Raw genomic sequence first — 21,387 nt, forward strand, 5'->3', positions numbered from 1 at the left:
CTATGCTAATGATAATGTAATTTGATTAGTTCTGAGCCTTCTCAAAGTTTTGTCTTTAATATACAGTTGTCATTTGATTTCTGGAGCATGCTTTTTCTTTTGAAGGTGGATTGGGTTTTAAACATCGGAGAGCAAGCACGGGATATATGCGTTGTCTCATTTAATCAGGGAGTTTCTTCAGTTTTTGTGCTTGGTGAGAGAAACTTCTTTTGCCTAAAGGATAATGGGCAAATACGATTCATGAAAAAGCTTGATTACAGTCCGAGTTGCTTCATTCCTTACTGTTCAGGTTTGTAAAAGGAAGATTTAACTTTAGCTTGGTTACTTTTTTTTTTTTTTTACCACTTAATAAATTTTTTTTTTTGAGTAAGCAGATTGGATGGAGCATTGGGGCTGGTGTAGTGGAAGGTGTCCCTGCCCATGGCATTTAGATTAGATACTAGAAAGAAATTCTTTACTCTGAGGATGGTGTGACACTGGAACAAGCTGCCCCAGTGCTGGCAGTGTTGAAAGCCAAGTTGGATAAGGCCTTGAGTGACCTGGTCTAATGGGAGATGTCCCTGCCCATGTTAGTGAGGGCTGGGACTTGATGGTCTTTAAGGTCCGTTCTAACACAAGCCATTTTATGATTCTGTGAGTCTACGATCTGTAGAATCATAGAATTTGGAGCTCTCTTTTTGAATGAGGCAGGCTTTTTTTTCAGATGTTGCTTTTTGTGAGGTGTCATAATTTTTAGAATCTAAATATTTTCTTATCGCCAAATTGACGTGCTTGTCTGGTGTCTAGGCTATCAAAGCAACAAATACAGAATGACAGTCTTCGAAAGAGTAAACTAATATTTGAGGACCTTCTATTTGAGGACCTTTTGATTTATGACCTTCTGATACTTACACATTCTTAAAATATTAAAGTTCATTGTTATTTCGTTGATGGAAACAACTTGGTTAGATAAATAAACTCTATAAATGCATACACATTTAATTGGCATACAGAAGTTAACGAATTAATGAATAGTGTAAGTAGCAGATATTTAATCAATGTGTATTTTGTCATATCTATCCTAGCATATCTCATACTGGCATGTCAACATGGCCAGTATGAGTCTTTGTTTGCCATGTTTTAAATTACCAAACATGGTTGGCCAGAGCCTTAGAAAGTTGTGGCATGGATTGTGTAATATGCAATTGAAATTGGTATCCATAATTAATTTCATATATCCTTGGTTAGTGTCAGTGTAACTTCCCTAACTTTAGATGCTTTAAAATGAGTTAATTTATAGCAACTAATTGCTAAAAAATAAAATGCAACTATATAATGTCAAAGTAAAGTACTGGCTTTTGAAAAATCTTCCGTCCTAAAATTGCTTTCTTTATCTTTGAACAGTGCAAGAAGGAACAATAAACACTTTAATTGCAAACCACAGTAAAATGTTGAATGTTTATCAAGATGTTACTTTGAAATGGGCTACTCAACTTCCCTGCATTCCTGTGTCAGTAAAAGTAGCAAATTTTCAGTAAGTAACTTGTTTAAGTTTACTTTTTACTTAGATTAGTGGCTGGTTATGTAATTTGCTTCTAGGTTGTAACAAACGGTTCTGAGGTATGTAACAAATTAGATAACTTCTAAAAAGAATATTCTGAGTTTCTTTCCTTTGTTTTGTAAAATGTTCCTTTCATTAATGAGTGTACTAGTACAGTACTAGAATTGCTCTATTGTGCTTTATGTTTTCTGGATTTTTTGAGTGAAGTTTGAACCTGGAGTCTCATAGCTTCAGCCCAGTAGCTTCTTTTTGAAAAGAATGAAAAGTGTGGTTGTGCAATCTGGCAACGTCCTTCCCTGAGACAGGAAAATAGGGAATCTCACTGGAAATCTGTTCTTCATTATGCATTTAAGAGCATATGCATTCCAGAGATGATTTGTTGGAACAGATGATTAAAATCCAGTGTTAAATTATGGAAATTAAGGAACTGTTTAAATTGCTGAGGGCTGCACTACAACAGACTTTGCGGTCTTTTTGTAAAAGAAACGTAAAACAGATTAGGGAAAAACTGGTTGGGTGAGGGATTGGGCGAAGAGAAGGTGGGACATGTTTATAACTTGTGCTGCGACTGTCACTGAAATAAGCAAACCATAGAAAGGTTCAGCCAGTGTTTTTAGACAGCCTAATTTATGCCTGTACTGTGTGCCTCCAGAGCTGGGCTGGGTGCTGGTTGCACAATGCCTATGACCATAGGGGATGCAGTAGGAGTGTCCTTGTCACATAGATCTTCTGATCCTCAGCAGACTGGTTGCTGCTGTGCCGACATACACTGGATTGCTAAACATTTTATCATAAGTCAAGCATTTTACCTCCAAACAAATGGAAATAGAACATCTGACTAACTAGCTTTACTGAGTTGTGCGGAATAATCTAAGGGATGTTTGTGGTTTGTTACTAATAGATACCTAATTTTTTAAAAAAAATTATTCATAATTTATTTTTTTTAGACTCTGGAGAGAGTTGGGCTGGTTTTCATCCAACAGGTGTTAACAAGTGAAATATAATGAACAGTCTCAGTGGGCCACTTAGTATAACCCAGAAGTTAATTATGCAGAATATGACAGTACAGCTTTTGAAGTATGGAAAAAATATTTGTATTACAAAATTTTGGAAAAAACCAGACGTTTACAATAGCAGATTGTACTAACGTTTGTATATACAATTACTTGTTTGGAAGCCCATTATATTGAGCCATCTGTTTCAGTAATGTGTCTAAAATGTTTATGCAGATTCTGCCTGTTCCCTGTGAACTTCAACACCCAGCAGTTTGACATTAGGGAGAAATCTGAGAGCCTAAAATCTGTCCCAGCTCAATATGCCAGTTAGATTCAGAATTCCCACAGACCTACAAATGCCAGGGTTTGACTTGGGGTTGTGTTCTTTAGCAGATAGAGAAACAGCAATCTATTTATGCAAACCTCTCGATACAGGAAGTGAAGGAACATCAGTGTGCTTACACCCAATGGCCTGAAAGGCAAGGAGAAGTCCAGGACTGTGTGTTTCTGAGCTGTGCTTTTATCTGTCTATTGGAAAGTATGCAGTATGCTTGTACTTCCTCCTGGCATTAAAAAAAACATGAGCTAAACAGCAAAAACAGTAGTAAAGCCTATAGAGATAGTAATTTGGCTTTAACAGGGCATATGTGATTGTTTTGATGTTTTAAAAACTATTTTGAAAGGGAATTCTTTGTGGGTCAATGTCATAGTGATTTTCTTGTACTCAGGAGAGACCTCAGTCTTAGCTGAGGCCTCTGAGCACAGCACTGCTGCAAAATAAATAATATTAAGGACTTTAATAAGCATAAAGTTGTTAATCCTACACTGCTGAAAGATTGAAGTGCCTTAAATATGATGTATGCCAATTAATTGCTTTCTTCACTTTATTGCAATAATTCTTACAAAGTAAATGGAGCATTCTGAAACAGTTGTCTCTACAGTTCATACACATTCATGTTTTGTCCTTTAGGCATAATGGCTGTTACTTCTAATGTGTGACTAGCTTGCTGGATAAGAAAAACACTATTAGAAGCTATTTTAGGTAAATCCCTTGGAGCAGGAGTAGTGATTGTCTCACAAATGCAGCTTGTAATTCCAGTGTATGCCCCTACTTATTGTTTATGAATTGACTTTTCCTCTTAAAATAACATATAATACAGCATTTCTCTACTGCAATACCAGTATATAGATAAATATAATAATATACTACAACATTTGAGATTAAATTCCAGTACAAACTGCTTGATTTCCATCACATTTTTAGAAACGGGGAAGTAAAAATAAAATCAAGGAGAAGTGGTCACTTAGAATACTTTTTAGGTGTTACTGCACTCTAAAAGTTATGCATTTTTAAGCTGTTAAATTACACTTTTTTGCCTTCTGTTAAAACCTGAATGCTGTCTTTTAGGATGTTGAAAATTTTCTACAAAAGCTTGTGATCAGGAACTTGAACTGCAGGCAAAATTTTGAGTGTTTATCTTATTCTGGGTTTTCTCTGAATATCTCTATAACTAGTCACTGAACTGGAAGTTCAGGTCTGGTAATTGTTAAAGAAGTTTGTCCCTTATTTTGTTGGAAGTTTATATTCTGGGTCTGTTAATATATATTAGTTACTGTTTCTGACATATTTTTAATGTTAAGGAGACTCTTACATATTTCACACTGCTTAGATTGCTTCAGAAGTGTAACCACTTACACTGACAGCTTCAATTAATTTGAACTGCTTATGTCTTTGTCTCAGCACAAATTTATCTTCCCTGGAGATAAGCAGGGAAATGAATAAGCTTGCTTGTACAGTTATATTTTTGATTGCCCTGTGTTGTTATCCTTCAAGTTATGGCTGTGCAAACACATTCTCACTGAAGCTGAAACTGTTGAAGAAAATGGTTTAGGTGTTCTGCCTGAGTTAATTAAAAACCCCCAAACATCCCCCCAGCAAATCTACAAACGGCCCCTTCCAAACCTTTCTAGAGTGGTTTGAAGAGAAGCTGTCCATATGCTGCAGTTGAAATCTAGGAAAGTTACACAAAGGAATGACAAGAATTCCTACTCTGCTCAAAGTTTCAGTGTTGAAATAGTAGTTGTAAGCAGCAGTATTTACTTGGTATCAATCATAATTATGTAAATATCTTCAAAGAACTGACTTTAAAGTCCATTCCCTTTTGTCCTACCCTTGAGTTTCCGTTTTTCTGTTTCATGAGACACCTCTTTTCTAAGACCTTCTTTATACCTCCGCATCTCCTTTGGAAAGGACGTTTGAGCAGTATCTCTCACACTTACGCATTATAAATGCCATGAAATTGTCCCTGGTTGATACTTCTTGAGATGTGCTAAGATTTCTCTATCTCTGTGTCTTTCTTTCTCTTCTCACTTTTTGTGAGCTCACAAGTCATATTTGTTTTCTGTATTTGAATTATTCTGTCTCCATGTGCTTGACCACAAAAGGTCCTTGGAGTTGATTATAATACCTAGACAATTACTTTTCTGTTTATTAGACATTTGGCAGAGCTGTTTCTAGGAATACATCTTTTAATGGCTGGTTGATTGCACTGAGTATTAATTACTCTGTCCTGGTTGGCCTGAAACAAGAACTTTTTGTTACAGTGCATTCAGTCTGAAGCAAAATAGCTTGTGTTGCTAGCCTCTGGGATATTTGTCACAAACATCTGAAATGCCAGTGTGAGTTGTTAGAACACATAGATAGAGTATTATATATACACACGTATAGAGTTTGGATGTAGTCTCTGGAAAGGGGTTTCTGTTTTGATTGCTACCAAGTTATGAGCCTATGTTTTGCCATAGGAAAGTGTGAAACCCTTAAACTGGGGACTTTTCTTTTTTTCTTCTGAACATTTTTAAAGCTCACTACTCTTCACTTTATTTCTTGGTTTTGTTTGTATACAGTCTTCAAGTTATATCTGATAAGCCTGTGAATGCTAAAAGGTAGCCTGACTTTTTTCTTTTAAAACGAAACAAACTGCAGACTTGCTCAAATACTACTTTTCTTCAAATCAGTGTTTCATGATGTCTCTAATTTTCTTATTTGTACTTTTGACTGTCCACCAAGAAATTAAGTCTGGTGGTATCCATATGGCAAAAAAATGTTGATTTCATGTGGAATTTATCAGCACAGTTCTAACAGGAAGCCGACCTTAAACTTTAGGGAATGTGTTGTGGGAAAGAGATTTCTTCTGTCTCTATTCTACTGGGGACTCTTAGTACTTAAGGCACCAGTTTATCAGCAAACATAATGTTTGAATGAAGGATACTTTCCCCTCAGCCACATTAGAATTTGGTTTGTAATACCCGAAAGAAAAAAATTTAGAGCCACTGTAGTGAGGCAGAGATTTGTGAGTTTGTGCTTGGGGTAAGTCACCTGTTCCGAATATGGCAAATTGTGATTTAATTTTCCACATTTGTGACCCGTTACTTCAGAACCTGTGGCTTTATATAGTCAGTTGTGCACACTGTTGTCCTGTGCAGGTCCAGGAGTTGGACTTTTGTGGGTCCCTTCTAACTCAGCATATGGTGATTGTTGTATTTGTCTATAGGCAATTGGATGCTTTGCATATATAGTGCCTCTTGTTTTTAGGAGCTACATCTGGGAATTAGGATACAGTAACCAATTTTGTTTTGTGATCAGTTGTATGTACCTCTATATCTGTGAGCAAGACTGTTCTTCATGGAAGAAAGATTCTTGAAAAGAATAAACCACATAATGATGTCTGTGCATGTGCCTTGTAAATTGTGAAGTTGCTTTTATTATCTTGGGTTGACGGGTATGGACAAGTTGATGAAAGTAGCTAGAATATTTGTTTTCACTTTCATGTATTTGACAGATAAATATAATTTTACTTGGTAGTGGGACAGCGTGTTTTCTGAAGAGGAAATATAAAGAAGTCTGGAAAGTTTTTTTTATGCGAAAGTAATTTATTACCTCCCAAGAATTAGAATTTCTGAGTTTCTTAAAATATTAAATTTGCACCACTCAACCTTTTAAAAACTAGATTTTCATTATTTGAGATGGGGAAAAATATATTTTCTTTTTTAAACGAATGAAACTGTTGAAAAGTCAGGACATAAAGTAGACTATATGTGTTCTAAGTGACAAGCAGGGTTACTTAGCAAACTTTATCCATGCTTCAGCTTTTTATGAACTTCAAGTCTGCCTAGGTTTATTCAGAACAGTGATCCCATAAATATAGGTTCCCCTAGAATCACCACTGATTCTGTTTTTCTCAGTTTGTAATCAAGAAGTGGTTTTTGTCTGTGAATTGCTAGTGCTGCTTCTCCAAGTATGATCACTGCAGTCTTGAGTGTTGGGGTCATGCCTGAACTCCTAACATTGGTACATGAACCATGAGCCCATTATGACTGTGTCAGATAGTAATATATTAATCAGTCATCTCTTAAAACCAGCTACCCATAGGCTATTTATGTTGATTTTTTTGGCATATACAGTTTTGTATTTCATTTTCCTGAATTAGAGGCTAAAATTTATTACTCTAAGGTTGCATTTTGTAGGCTGAGATGCAGGAAATACTTACTGAAGTACTGAAAAGCTTACTGAATCACTAAAAAATCATTGATTTAAATTGCTATAGTAGTGTCCAATTTTCTTATGACTTATAAGACAAAAAAAAGTAAATCATTGCATCTAAAATTTGTAATAGTGTTCTTCTATGTCTTTCCTGTTGCATAAATCATAAAGAAGCAGAGACTATTTGATTATGAAGGGACTGAAAATTAATTTTCTATGTAATCATGTTAATAAGTGTTTGAATTTAAAAGAATATTAAAATTTGCAATCAACTTGGAAGTGAGGAAGTATTAGCCTGGTTCAAATATGAACTTGAATTTAAAACTTTTTTTTCAGCGCAGAATTGTAGTATGTTGGGTGGTCAGAGGAACATGCATTATATGTAGCTCCAAACAGTAGAAAGGTAACAGGAATTGAATTTAACTGGAAAAAACATAGAGAAATATTGTAGTTGAATTAAGTATATAAGGTGTAAAAGTGCAACCACATATATGGTAATAGTGGGTGGAGTCAAAATCAAATTCACCTCATTGAATTTTTTAGCTATCCAGATACTTGAAAATACTTTGTTCTTCATTGCTGCCCATCTGTTATTCCTTATTATAACTGACATCACCACAGCTACCAAACTGTTAAAGAATCACTGTATAAAAATGGCAAAACTTACATATAAACCCAGCAAACTTAGCACTTATTACACAGTTTTATGGAAAGAAAACTGCAGGAATCAAACTTTATAGTTTGCTGGAAGATTTTCCCTTTCTGTATAGCAGTACTGTAATAGAGGCAATGCCAGTTATGACACATAGTATGAACTGTTCAGCTATATACATGTAAACATATAAATTTTTATTTGAGTGTTCTGGAAGAATGTTGCCTGATCTGAGAAGTTAAATGCAGAGATTTTTAGAATCTTTGTACTTTAACATAGTTGCATTTTAAAGCAATGCTTTTTACGGAAAAAAAAAGCATCTGTTTTTCTCATTGCTGATTTGCCACTGGATTTTTGAGAGATGGCAGAAAAAAATATGACCCTTTTCAAAGGTCTTTTGAAGAGATAAATTTAATACTTGTATCCTAGCCACAAAATATGAATGTGGTTGTATTTCTTTTACTTTAGTAGGATTCTGATCCTGAAAGACAGAGATGATGCCACATACTATGTCCATCATATTGCTGTGATTCAGGACTGGCTTTTCTAGCAAGCTAGCTTCAAATGGTGTTTACTCTACATGTAAGCTAAGCACATGCCCATATTGCCAGTTCTCCTAATTTTATTGCATGTCACTTATTTGCTTTTTAAAAGAAACTACTTTTTACAGTCATTTGATTTTGTAAGGGTTTCAACTCCAGAATAACACTTAAAATATTCCTACCTTTCTCGTTCTAGAGAAAACCTTAAAAGTGGAAATACTCAAGAAAAAGAAGACAAGTATTTTAAATAAGATCTCGTATTTTAAATATTGTTTAAACAAACATAATGGTTTTTTTTTTTTTTTTTTTTTTTTTTTTTTTTTTGCTAACCTGCTATTTGTGCCAGTTGTGACAGAGTGGACTATAACTTGTATCAGGTTCTGAATTCTCAGTCAAGCAGTGGCGGAGTTTATGGATGTATTCTGACACTCTACCCTTGAAAGTGCTGGATGCCTTGTTTGAAAAACAGTTTTATAAAAGTTTCAGTCTGTTGATTTTTAATGTCTTGATTACTATGCTATTAAGCTGAAGAGGAGCATATGGCACATTTATGTCAAGCTGTAGAACTGAGAGGCAGCAAGCAGTGCAAAGTGCTAGAGATGCTTTGAATAAGCAGCTTTGTTCTTTACCAGACAGGGTGAGGCTACAATTATAAATATTGTTGAAGTGATAGTGGAAAGTGTGCACACTTTTTCCTTAGTGAAATGCTGGTGAATTTTGAAACTTGCAGGCAACTCTGAGGAGAAAAAAAATGTAAAGTAATTTGAGTGTTTTAAATTTATGTAATTCTTCAAGCTTTCAGAATAAATCTGTTTTAAAAACACATTGTGGTTACTCTTATTAACATATTTATAATCTGTGCATAGTCTAATTTTCCTTGTGTATCTCCCAGCATTATATTATAGGAAGCCAACCATTAAAAATAAACTGTAGATTTTATCAGTGAAGCTTCTTCCATCTCTTTTATGTTGGAAGCAGAGCTCCTAGGAGCCTCTCCAGCATGCCTGAAGTGGTATGGGCTCTAACCACCGTCCTGAAGTGAGAGAAGGCTTAGAGGAAGGATAAACTTCTGAGGCTCTCCATATCCTAAATTCACATGGCATAGCTGTTGGTACAGCCTTTGAAAGCTGTTATATTACCTGTCTGCTGGTGGGGGAGCTTGGGCTTGAAACAGACTGTAGATTTCACATGAAGGAAGTGCAAATGCAGAAATATGCTCGAAGAGAGAATGAAGCATGGAGATGTTTTAAATGTGTCACAGTTGGTCTTAATTTTTTTCTTGTTGATAATGCTGGTACTGTCAGAGAAATCACAATGCAATTTCTCTTGTTTCTTATTATTTAGAGCTCTGACACTCTAGGCTGCACTCTTACTAAAGTAATCAGATTTGCTTGTCAGTCCTCACGTTCCTTTTCAATGCTGCTAATGCCACTGTCTTAGATATGGAACTGTGATTCTGAGAAATGCAATGTGTAAATTATGAATTTTTCCTTTAATACATTGTACTTCAGTGCTCTTTATGTTTTTTTGCTTAAAGCAAGAACATATATTTCTGGAGACCTGTGTCATCACTCTGAATATTATGTTTTAATTCTACTTGGTGACAAATTTTGCTTAAAAACTTCAATTTGGATAGCTATCTGCTGTAATTTTTAAATAAAACTCCTATTGCCTCTGAAATAGTTTTTTATTTTACATTTAAAACAAGAAGAAGCAAAGTTGATCAATCCTTTAGATAAAATTTTGCATTTTGTATGCAACTTTTGTAGTTTGAGCTTAAATTTCCTGCCTCGCCTGCCAGTGTTAGTGTGTGGTGTGTGTGTTCCCTGCCCGGAGGGACCAGAAGGTTGTCTCGTGCAGGGATGTCTGTCCCAGGGTATACATTGTTAAATAACAATGATAAGATTCCCTTTTGCCAAGAAAGTGGCCTTAAGATGTTATACTAACCCTGGTAAAAAAACCCCACAGCTTCTCCACGTAATGTGGTGTGGTAGCTCTCGGAGCTCACCTATATGAAAGCTCTGATGCCCCGCAGGTGGCAGTAGTGCTCTGGGAGAAGGGACCCCCTTCCCAAACTTCTGTGAATAGCGCTTGGTTTTAACTTGGCAGTAAAAATAAAAACAGTCAATTTCCTTTCCTTTCCTTTTATTTTTTCTTTTCCTTTTTCTTGCTTTGTTTTGTTTTGTTTGATAGAAAATGCTTCTTTTTATTTGGTTGCTGGACAGCATTTTAGGCAAAGAGTCTCTTTCAAAGAGGTAACTACACAAGGAGAGCTGCAAAAGCTAAAGCCTGGTGAGAGTTTGTCCTGGTGCTTGCTAATTTGTTGTTCTGCTGTGTAGTGTCACCACATAAAGTTGCTTGTGGAGAGGCCTTCACTCAAAAGTTGGGAACAAAAGTACCCTTTTAGGATTTGGGAGGTAGAGAATTCTTCAGCTATTTAAAGTGCCTACATTCAGGTAGGCTTTTACTCAGTTCTGGCTCTCTGCATTTCAGTGTTTATAAAAGGTGATAAATGTTATCCTGTTGTTCTAGTCATAACTTCTGTTATTTTAATGGCTTTTCCATTGGTTATCAAGATGAAATCATGTTTCATTTCCTTCTTCTTTTGCATGCATTTCATGATTTTTTAAACTAGATGAGTATGTGGTATTCTCTTAAGTTCAGTCATCCTAAGATATCATACAAATGGGAAAGATGAAGAATGCTTTTCTGTAAAGCAGCTAATTTATGCTATTTAATATAATTACATATTGTTAAACAATTATATTTGAGCACTATATTTACATTATTTGTTTGTTTGCCCTCTGCAGAGTGTGAAAAGGATGTTAAATATATAATATAAATAGTTTAAAAAGAATTCTAATTTTTGAGAGAAATTTGATTGTCTGTTTTCACTTGTGATAGCAGAATGGGGAAAGCTTACACATATTGCATTACTTCTAATGTAAGTTGAACCAAGATTTTTTTACTGAAGACAGCATTTCAAAGAAGCCTGAGAGTGCTCCACAGATGTGCAGGGCAGTTGGGTATCAGTAGTTGCTTACATTGAGTCACACTGGATGTACTTTGAATATTCAGCTGTGGATTTTGGATTCTGTGTTTAATAAGAGTAAGATGGCTTTATACTTTTATTTCTATTAGTTCACGTTAGAAAATTCCTACAGTTAGTTACTCCTAGTCTGATCATCCTTCAGTGTTTTGTCAAATACTTCATGTAGTTACAGCTTAAAATGACACTGAAATGGTAGTGAACTTAGAATAATTTAGGTTTTCAAAAGCACTAAACTAAAAAGTGTTATTGAGGTATCGTCTTGCTTATAATTACCTCAGAGGGTGATATAATGAGGAGAGAAATGGATTCAAAATGCTTGAGCACAATTCCAGGAATTAGTTTCCTAATTTAGTAGTTTTTAAATAATACATTATCGATAAGGAATGGAAAGTAGTATTGCAGATAATCTTATTTTCTAAAATGGTTGGTTTGAGTAATAGCAGTTAAGACTAATTCTGAAATTGAGGTAGAAATTCTATGAGATATTATAAATATAAATAATTCAAGCTGCAAATGGTGTCAATAACCAGACTTTATCTTAAGAGTTGTCCAAAGTTTAGCATGTGTCATTCAAGTAAAACTCAGAACTACAGATTCAGCTTCTAAATCGTTTGAGTGATCAGTTTGGTATTATATAACTGGAAACATGCAAAGCATTTTAATTTCTTCAAGAACTATGTTGTGAGCAATTTGTTTAGTAAGAGAAGACCTACAAAAAGCATATGCCGTTATTATTACCCAGAATCCAATAAAAGATAGTTTTTCAAATTATTACCATATGTATGTAGGAGCTGCTTTGTACTGTGAAGTTATTTTAGATATCAAAATAATTTGTTTTATACTTTGAGTTCCTCACTGTTAAAATGTCCCTTTAGGTTTACTATTACTCTGACTATTGTGTGATGCATAGTAAAAAAACCCAAAACCTTACAATAAAAGAAATTTAACAAGTAATTGAAATTCCAGATTGTATTCAAAATGTGCCAAATGAAGTAATGGTATTTGCAGGGATATTGTGTGAGAGCAGTAGCTGTGGGGAAACTACTATAAAACTGTTAAATGTGCTTCCCCTCCCCCTGCTGTCCTTAACCACTGTTAAAAAAAGATTGAGAAAATAATGCAGTTTTGACTGGCTGACAAACATTCCAACAGAGAAAAGAAGCTATTACAAAAATATATTAGAACTGCTTAGCCATATTTTTCTTATTGTTTCTATTGATGTGCAAATTCATGGACCGCTTTTAACAAGGGAAGATTACTGAGAAAGGCTTTTTTATACTTATGTATGTTTCATGTTGAGCAATCTTCTTGGGACCCAGCGGAACACTAACTGAAGCAAAGAAAAAGTACAATTTGTAATGCTGCTTTCTTAAGCTAATGCTTTTGTCTCTGAGATAGCGTAGATTTCAAGGATGCCGTGACTATCAGAAAAGCTGGTTGAAACGAGTTAATTTTAAGATAGAGTTTCTGAATGTGCGTTCTGTAATGCTGACTCGGAAGTTAAGCCAATAATAACTTATGTAGGTAAATCACCTCATTGATTTAAATGGATCTTATTTGACAGACTGATTAGCTGCAGATAACTGCCAGCTTAGAGGTGTATAGCAAACCACTTTTGAATGTATTATACCTTAGTAGTCTATCATCAAAGATTTATAGCTAACTTTGTAGTTATATTTCTTCATGTGCTTTTGATTTACATTCAGATGTCCTCATGGATCTTTCCTTAGTAGATTAACAGATGCAGATCTTTGGGAGAAAATATTTAAGATCATCCAAAGCCATTGTTGGACAATTCTAGAAATTGTCTTGTTTTCAGAAATTTTCTTTCTCCAGCTGTAGAAAAAGCTTCTGACGCTGTTTCTCTTGTTGTGCCCTCCTACCCCTTTAAAGCAAAAAAAAAAAAAAAAAAAAAAAAAAAAGGTAATTATTTGCTATAATTCGATAACAAAGAGAGGGGCAGTGTGTTTGGTAGCATGCTAGCATCTGCCTCAACAATGCCCCATTTTTAAAGACTTTCCTGCATCCCTGACCAATATGGCAAAGCTCCTTGCAAATATTTGGCAGATGTTGACAAAATCCTGTATATTAGGTGTTATTTGCATGCATTATTAAGATTGTGTTGTGGTGCAAATACTCATAAGAGTTTGTCTCCTAGCATTGCTCATATAGGAGAACTCAGGGTTAGCCCAATGTATTTGTTTCACGTGCCATCCACAATTCTGTAAATCTGTAAAGCACAGATTTGTGTTCTACAGAGCTTTTTGGATGTAAGAAAATTAGGATGGGCAGTAAAAGCAACAGACCCAGTCTTGAGCAAGGAAACCAACTATAGTCAACAATAAATAGTCAAGTAGTGAGAGAAACCAGGACTCATTCAATTCCTGCTAATAGTTTACAGTTTGTCAGAAAGTCCCTTTAGGCTGCAAGCCCCAAGCTCACAGGTCACATAAAGGTTATGATGTTCACAGGATGGCTGCTAGCACAGTACTGGATATGTAAGTTGAAAATCAGTATTAAGTCTTCCACTTTCTTTTCTTTGAGTATTTGTTGGGAGAGTCTTGGCATCTCCAGGCTTACAAAAGGAGCTTCCTTTTACCTTTTTGGTAGGGAATGCTGAAAAATGGAATGTTAAAAATTGCAGTGGTAGACGGAAGCTTTTCTGTTTCAGTAAGCAATAGTCCCAAAAAGAAGACTGTTTCTAATTAAGATGAGCTTATTTAGTAGATAAGAGGAACTTTGTGTTTGAGCCCTTTTATGTGTATTCTGTTTCAGAAGGCAGTTCAGATTTTCATGTTCCATCTTCAGTGAAGGGCTGACTGGAGGTGCTTGTTGTCCAAAAAACCCTCACAAGCAATTCCCATACATTCATAATTCAACAAGGAGATTTATTTCTTTCACTCAGTAACAATTGCTTTCTATAAAAAGAGAAAGCTTAAGTTTACCTACAGCAATTACTTCTTTGTATAGTGCCCAGTAGGGTCTTCATTCCTGTGTGCAGTTATAACTATACAGAGTTCAGATGATCTGCAGCATAGTTTTTCCAGATTATTTGATGGCAGCTGTAAAACCACCAGTGGGATTGTAGCCTTAGAGTGCTGTAAAAAGACATTGTGAACAGTACAGTTGGACTATCAGTGGTTAAAATTAATCTGTGACATCTGTTGGCTTTTGTATTACTATTACCATGGAAAATTTTGGATTGAGGTTTCCTATCTGTGTGTTCTGGAGCCATGCTACAAGACCGTGTAGGAAACCAGTGAGAATTTTATTTCTTTTACATAGCTACCTGCCTTTTTATTGTATTAGAGGAGACATTTGAAAGTTGTTAGTGTATGTAAGTAAAAAGAATTTTTGTTAATTCTGTATGAGTTATAGCTTGAACTCTTACATAAATTCGATATTTTACAGGGGTTTAATTAGTGTGATAGTGAATTAGGCCTTCTTGTCCAAATAACTTTTTAAATCAAAGAATTAAATTTGGTCTATCTTTCCTTTTTATGGCGGTTGTGTTTGCTATATCTGCTATATCAGTATCTGCTATAAAGTATTCTAAGGATGGAGTAAGAGCAAATTACTGGCATGAATGTGTAATGTTGTGACTATGAAAGTGAATATAGTAATTTAATCAAAAATAGGCATTAAAAGAATAAAGTGAAAATTTATGCTCCTAGAATTTGCTGTTAACTTCTGTGCTGGTCTTTACTGTTCAGTTTCTTTTCTGTTAGGAAGAAGCTCTAAATTCAGCAAAATACTAGCAGTAGTCCCTATTGTCTCAGTTTATTAAATACTTTTCTAAATCTTGCATTTTTATTGTATGGATCAGATAAACAAAGCAAGTGACATTTTTGTAGGAGCAATGAAGTACTTTTCCCTTGAGAGAAAAGATACTATAGTGCAGCTAATAAAACACTCACTTGTATTGATTCTGAGGAGTGTAAGGGGAATGCTCTGAATCCATGTGGTTTCCTTTCATATGGATACTGCAGGGAAGAGCCAGTCAAGGTTTGGAGCCAGCACAGTAGCTGCAATAGCAGCCAAAGATTTGGTTAGGAGAGCTATTGAAATCATCAAAGTCCTAAAGCTGTCTTCTTTGTGAGCATCTTCCATCTGTTCGTGATTTCTTCTAACCCCTCTTTACTCTTCCCTTTCCCTTCTATTCCATTTAGCAAATTCCTTTTCCTGCATAGTAACCTAAATATTGCAACTTCAAAAGACTTAAATGAATAAATAGGTTACAACTGTCTGGTTGATTCAACTTGTTTGTTCTGATCCTTTCCATTACCTCTCCTGATTGTACAGATTCACAGATTCTGAGGGCCCTATAGTCATCTAAGACATTCTTAGGTGTGATTGCACCAAGTGGGAGTAATATTCATGAAGACATCTGAATTAAGGAATAGGTATTATTATTAATGTTATTGCTTCTGTGATTCTTCCCAATTTCTTAGTAAGCTTTTTTTTTTTTTTTTAATTTTTTTTGTGCAGAGACTTGAAGGGTGTTATAGTCACTCTGAGTGATGATGGCCATCTTCAATGTTCATACCTTGGAACTGATCCTTCACTCTTCCAGGCTCCTAAGGTTGATTCTAGGGAAATAAACTATGAAGAAATGAATGCTGAAATGAAAGAGCTTCAGAAAATCATCAGAGAGGCCACAAAAACACAAGGTACACTTCTTTCTTGTTATGTATTTTTACATGTCTTTTTAGCACTTTAAAATGTTTTATTTTCAGACTTTACTCAAAGTTACAGTTTTGTAGAAAATCTAGTATTTAAGAGAAATAAATAAATCCTAGATGGTAAAGCCCTTGGATTGTGTTTTCATAACGTTGTTGGAAGCTTAAAGATGTTTACATCAGGTTGCAGATAGTTCTCACTAGCGCAAGGATTCAGAATAAAGACTGCCATGGACTACCCAAAGGCGAGAAAACTTGAAGAATTTCAATGATCTGGTGTAGTTAGGCTTCAGAGAGAGTAAAAGTATTGCCAAATTCTATTTATTAATACAAATGACATTTTAAGTTATGAAATTAACAAAAAATTGCTTTTTAAAGCAACTTTTCTGCTGGTTTAACTATTCAAAAGCATATTTATAGAACAGAGTGGCATATCTGATTATGATAAATTCTGGAATTTGTATACATTGCTAATAACTTGCATTGATTTTGTTCAAGTAAGGGCACATAATTTCCACAGAGATCCGTCAAAGTTTATGTTTTCATAACTGTGGTTTTATACATCCCAGCCTGTGCAGGGAATTGGAAGCATGTGATTTTACAGGAAGCTATGGAAAAATCTTCAACAAATAGAAAGAACAAATTAATTTTTTTCCTTGATGATGGGTAGCATGTTCTTAAAATGCATCAAGGAAATAGTCATGGTTTTACTATGTGAAAAAAGAAGTGAAAAACCTCATAGTTGAAATTACTGGAAAATAAAAATTATTTACCTGCAGGCATGAGTTTGATTCTACAACACAAAGACTTCTTTGTTTTGTAATTACATGTAACTTCATCCATTATCATGGTAGACTTATATCTGGATTTTAATTTTCCCAACCCAGTAATGTGTTATTTAAACACAGATGTGGATAAATTCCACTGATTTTTACCACAGTTCATCCTTATAGGTATTTGACAATTTTGTCTATCATAACCAAAGGAAAGAAAAGCATGATGGAAAGAAAAAATCCGTTTGAAGTGAATCAACTTCAGCTTATTAGTTTCAGCATGTTATCTGGAAGATCTAAGGAGAGAGAAAGGATCTGTAGCTGTCCTTTTAAAATTTTGTAATAACTGTCATGGTATGAATGATAAATTTGTTATGAATATTTTTTATTTTTTTCACCATTCTTTTTTTTTTTTTTTTAATTTCCTTTTCTTCCTCAATTTGTCTAATCTGATTTAAGTGGTGTTTTCGAATGAGGTTTTTATGAATGCTCTTTTTGTTGTGGAGAGATGCCCTAATGATGTTTTGTTTGGCTTTAACGGCATGTAAAACTTGTATGAGAACCTTTTTATACAACAAAATATTTTACTTATGAAGAATACCTGTCAATTTTGGATGCTTTGGCTTTGTTTTATTTTGGCTTTTTTTTCTTCAAACTTTAGCTTGAACCTTGGTTGCCATTAAGTTACTCCTTAGCACAATCTATAAAATTACCAGTTGGTTTTCTTGTCTTTTGAATTCATGCTTGTGCAGTCAGACCTTGTGTTGTTTTGAAAATATCTACCCTTATATGGAAATAATTTTTCTTTGTTTCATTTTGACTTTCAAACGTGGAAGGTATTTAGAATTAGGTCATCTTATTAAAAAAAACTTTAGAGTAGTTATTTCCATAAATGTCTTGTATTTCTGTCCAGTGCTGACCATTAAACTGTTGAACTTAAGCTGTTTTATACATTTTGAAGAATAAGGATTTACAGTATAAACTGATGAAATATTTTAAATCTTAACTGTTATACTAACTTAAATCTAATGTTACTTGCATCAATCTGGATGACATAAGTGATTAAACATACGTGTTTTGGCTCAGTTTAATAGTAACAAAAAGCCAATACTTATATGTAAACCTCAGTTGTGATCTCTCTTGTACTTCTAATAGAAAAATAACTGTATGACAGAGGTTACATCATAGCTAGCTTGAAGAAGCAACCCAAAGAGAAATGGTTAAGAAGGGATAGAAAAAGAATGGACCGTGCTGAGCTTTATGTAGTGGCAGGACTTGTTCTTTGCAATTGTGGCAGTATGAAACAGGCCTAAACTTCTTTTCTAGGTGATATTTTCCAGGAGAAATATGTTTAGGTTTTGCTTTTTTCTCTTGTAGTAAAGGGAGGCATTTCTCTCTGAGCACAAGAAAGTGAATACTTATTTTCTGCCTTCATCAAAATCTTTTCCCTTGACTCTCTTGTTAGAAAAAGATAATGTGCTGTCTACTAGTTCTAGGTCATTTTCAGGACCCTGTGTGTCCTGAAAATAATAAAATTCTTGCAGCTTTCTGAATGTGCTCATGCTCTCAGTTATTCACTTAATATGTTAATTGCCCCTTTACATCAACTCTTTACTCATTACTTTAGGAACTATATATTTCCTGTTCAGATTTTTCATTTTCCCATATGTTTGGGATATTAAAAAGTAGAAGTGCTCTTCAGAAAAATGCAAATACCCTAGAGCTCTACTTCTGGACTCTAAAGAGAAGCTTATGTAATTCCTCAAGGTTTTTAAGGCTTTAATTTGTATAACTTGTTTTTTACATGTGTGAATCAGCATAAGACTTTGTATCATGGATATAAGTGAGTTTGTAGCATTCTTTTGCCTTGTAAGTTGACAGTCCTGGAAATCAACTGGTGACATATTTTAATCAAGCCACATGTAATGGTCTATACATAAAACTTTGATATACCTTCTTATGCAGAGGAATTTGCTGAAGATTAGAGTGTTAGAATAAAATCTTTCTTTTTTTAACATATTAATTTTCAAATTATTTAGATGAAAGTGCCATGAGATGTGTGGTGTTATTTTGGAGGTAGTTATCCATGCTATATGCATGTGTGTATATGCTATATCCATTGGCATATGCATGTGAGGACAAAGTTTAAAAATACCTTACCAGTTACCTTACCTTGTTATGGAATGCATCTAAATTCTTTTTCATACATAAATCAGAAACCCAGAATGATATCCAGGTTTAAGTTGACTGTAGAAATCTAGTAGGACTTTGAGAATTGATGCTGTTGAAGTTGTATGATTTTTAGGAGTGTAGCTGAATAATGGTTAAAGGAGAACTGATTTGCTTTTTTCTTTTTCTTTCAGATATTTTGCCTGAGTCTGAAAAACAGAGAGATGTAACTGTCACAGCAGAAGTTTCACCTGATTTGGATGAAGAATCTGTATGTACCTGTATAAAAAGGGAATTATTCTGAAAAAAAACATTGATTTCACATGAATAAATGATGACTGATCATGCATAATGATTCCTATTTACATTTGTGTGACTGAGCTTCATGGCCCTCAGTTTTCCATCAATTAGAACCCAATTTTATTAAAGATTTTAACTAGAATTATTACAATTATTCATTTATCTTCTGTTTGAGGACCTTGAGATTCTTGCCTAAGCAAATGTAAGTGAACAAGAACTTAGAGTCTGGAACAACTTTGTAGTGGTGAGAAGTACTGGTGAGCAGTTATAAACACTGGGGGAAACAGTCAAAGTGTCGGCCTCGCCTCTCTCCAAGACAGAATACTCAAACTACTCCAGCTGATTGTAAGAAATAATCTTTCTCCAACAAGCTATCATTCAGTATTCTTTAGTGTTGCAGCCTAATTAGTTTATTCATGTTGTATACATAGGTGGTTTACAAATTTATTCAAATTAAGAATTGGGAGAGGTTATATTGTCTCTTAAAACTCTTTGCTTTAAACATTTCAGAACATACTTGTTGCACTGTAACATCTTTATCCATTTCTGGCCACTAGTTTTGGCAAAACTGATTTTTCACAGCTGCTGACTGTTTAAAAAATACATTAGGATATTATTCTTTGATAAATGGACCTCTTTATAATGTGTGCTAGTGTCCTAGCACTTGTCTGTGGAAAAAAAGAACAGTGTGACGTGGTCTTGGCTAGCTGCAATAATCTGCTCACAACACTCGGACTGTTAGGTGCAGTGAATGGTCTAATGCTGCTGTGCTCATTTGCTCAACCTTCCAGATGCAACTGGTCTGTTTCATGTGTAAGTAACTCAGTCTATCAAGAAAGCCACAGCCTTGAATCTTTATCTGCCCATATATCTTAGTTTCCTGTGTGGTCTGCTTTTCTGTGGGCTCTTTCAGTAGCTGCCTAGGAAGGAAAAATCTGATAAGATACTTTGTGGGGAATGATCAATAAGCAAGTGTAGGAACTATTTTAGGGCTTCTTCAGTTACCTTGGGAACAACAGGATTTTCAATGCTACTTCTGCTCCTGTGAAAAGTCTGAAATTGCAATGTGTGTGATAAAAGCAAAGAGGATATAGAGTATTAAAATTGTGTAGATGAACAAGGGGAGAGCCATTCTGTTAATTAATGCCGTCTCCTGTGTGTATCCTCTGACCCAAGAAATCCAGGTGATTTCCGAAAGCTGAATAAGGTTACAGATATGGTAAGGTTCCATATCTTTACACCCCTGCTATTGTTTCAGATTCAACCACTGGGTCGCCAGCGAGCATGACAACCCAGTATGAAAGTATCTGTCTTTTTTCGCTGAGAAAGGTGCACAGTACACAAATGAAAGTCCTACTTCTAGAAGCCAGGGAGCCTACCAGCTTTCTGACTTCTTAGGAACTTTGCACATGTAGCCCTTATACTGTTTTAAATTTACTCTCCTATAATGAGAAGGTGTAAGTTCAAATCAGTAATCTGGTGTTATAGCAGAGGTGAGAGATGTGTTTCTTTATAATAAAGAAAATGTTCCCATTTAAATTAACTGTAGTGACTGACCTGTTTCAAAATGAAATATAAGCGTAAAATAAAATTAAAATTGAACCACAAGGTCAAGATAAATTTTGAAGTAGATGGAATTGCCTATTGAAATAGGAATTGGCAGGAGTATTGAAGTGCCTGCTAGAATTTTCTTTTGAAGTTTCAGGTATATTTCTGATTGTAAAATAGTGTGTGATGATTTTATAGTTGATGCTATGTTGTATTTATAATATATTGGCCAATTGGAAATCACCTTTCCCTACTGAATAGCAGAAGGTATTTCCAGAATTTGAATAAATACACAGTGAAAATTAGTGTGCCAAACAAAACAGTTTCAAATATTCGTATATGCATCAGATTGTATTAGTTTCCTATATGTACAACATTCATGACCTTCTGCTATCCTTTTGCAAGGAATTTCAAATGGAGACTTCACATTTTCAGAAGGAACTCAGAAATGTATTTTGTGTATTTTAATCTGCCATAGGAATGATAAGTCCTTTAATGTTAATTCTGTGTTTACCTAGTTGGTGATAGGAAAGTAATATTGCTTTAATTGTGTTTTCTTGTTCATGTGGAACATCAAACATGTGAACATAACATTTT

At 34.7% G+C, this 21,387-nt stretch overlaps 1 protein-coding gene across 2 annotated transcripts in view; it reads left to right on the top strand.

Annotated features, from left to right (window-relative positions):
- BBS9 (Bardet-Biedl syndrome 9) overlaps positions 1-21,387 on the top strand; it is a 283,155-nt gene that overhangs the window by 37,306 nt on the left and 224,462 nt on the right. For both annotated transcript variants that reach the window (XM_066321634.1, XM_066321643.1), the window contains exons 8-11: positions 106-289; positions 1,384-1,513; positions 15,810-15,991; positions 19,137-19,213. In XM_066321634.1, coding sequence (XP_066177731.1) covers positions 106-289; positions 1,384-1,513; positions 15,810-15,991; positions 19,137-19,213 — 573 coding nt within the window. The remainder of the gene's footprint in view (positions 1-105; positions 290-1,383; positions 1,514-15,809; positions 15,992-19,136; positions 19,214-21,387) is intronic.

Source organism: Sylvia atricapilla, chromosome 1, assembly GCF_009819655.1.
Source record: "Sylvia atricapilla isolate bSylAtr1 chromosome 1, bSylAtr1.pri, whole genome shotgun sequence".
Classification (NCBI taxonomy): Eukaryota; Metazoa; Chordata; class Aves; order Passeriformes; family Sylviidae; genus Sylvia; species Sylvia atricapilla.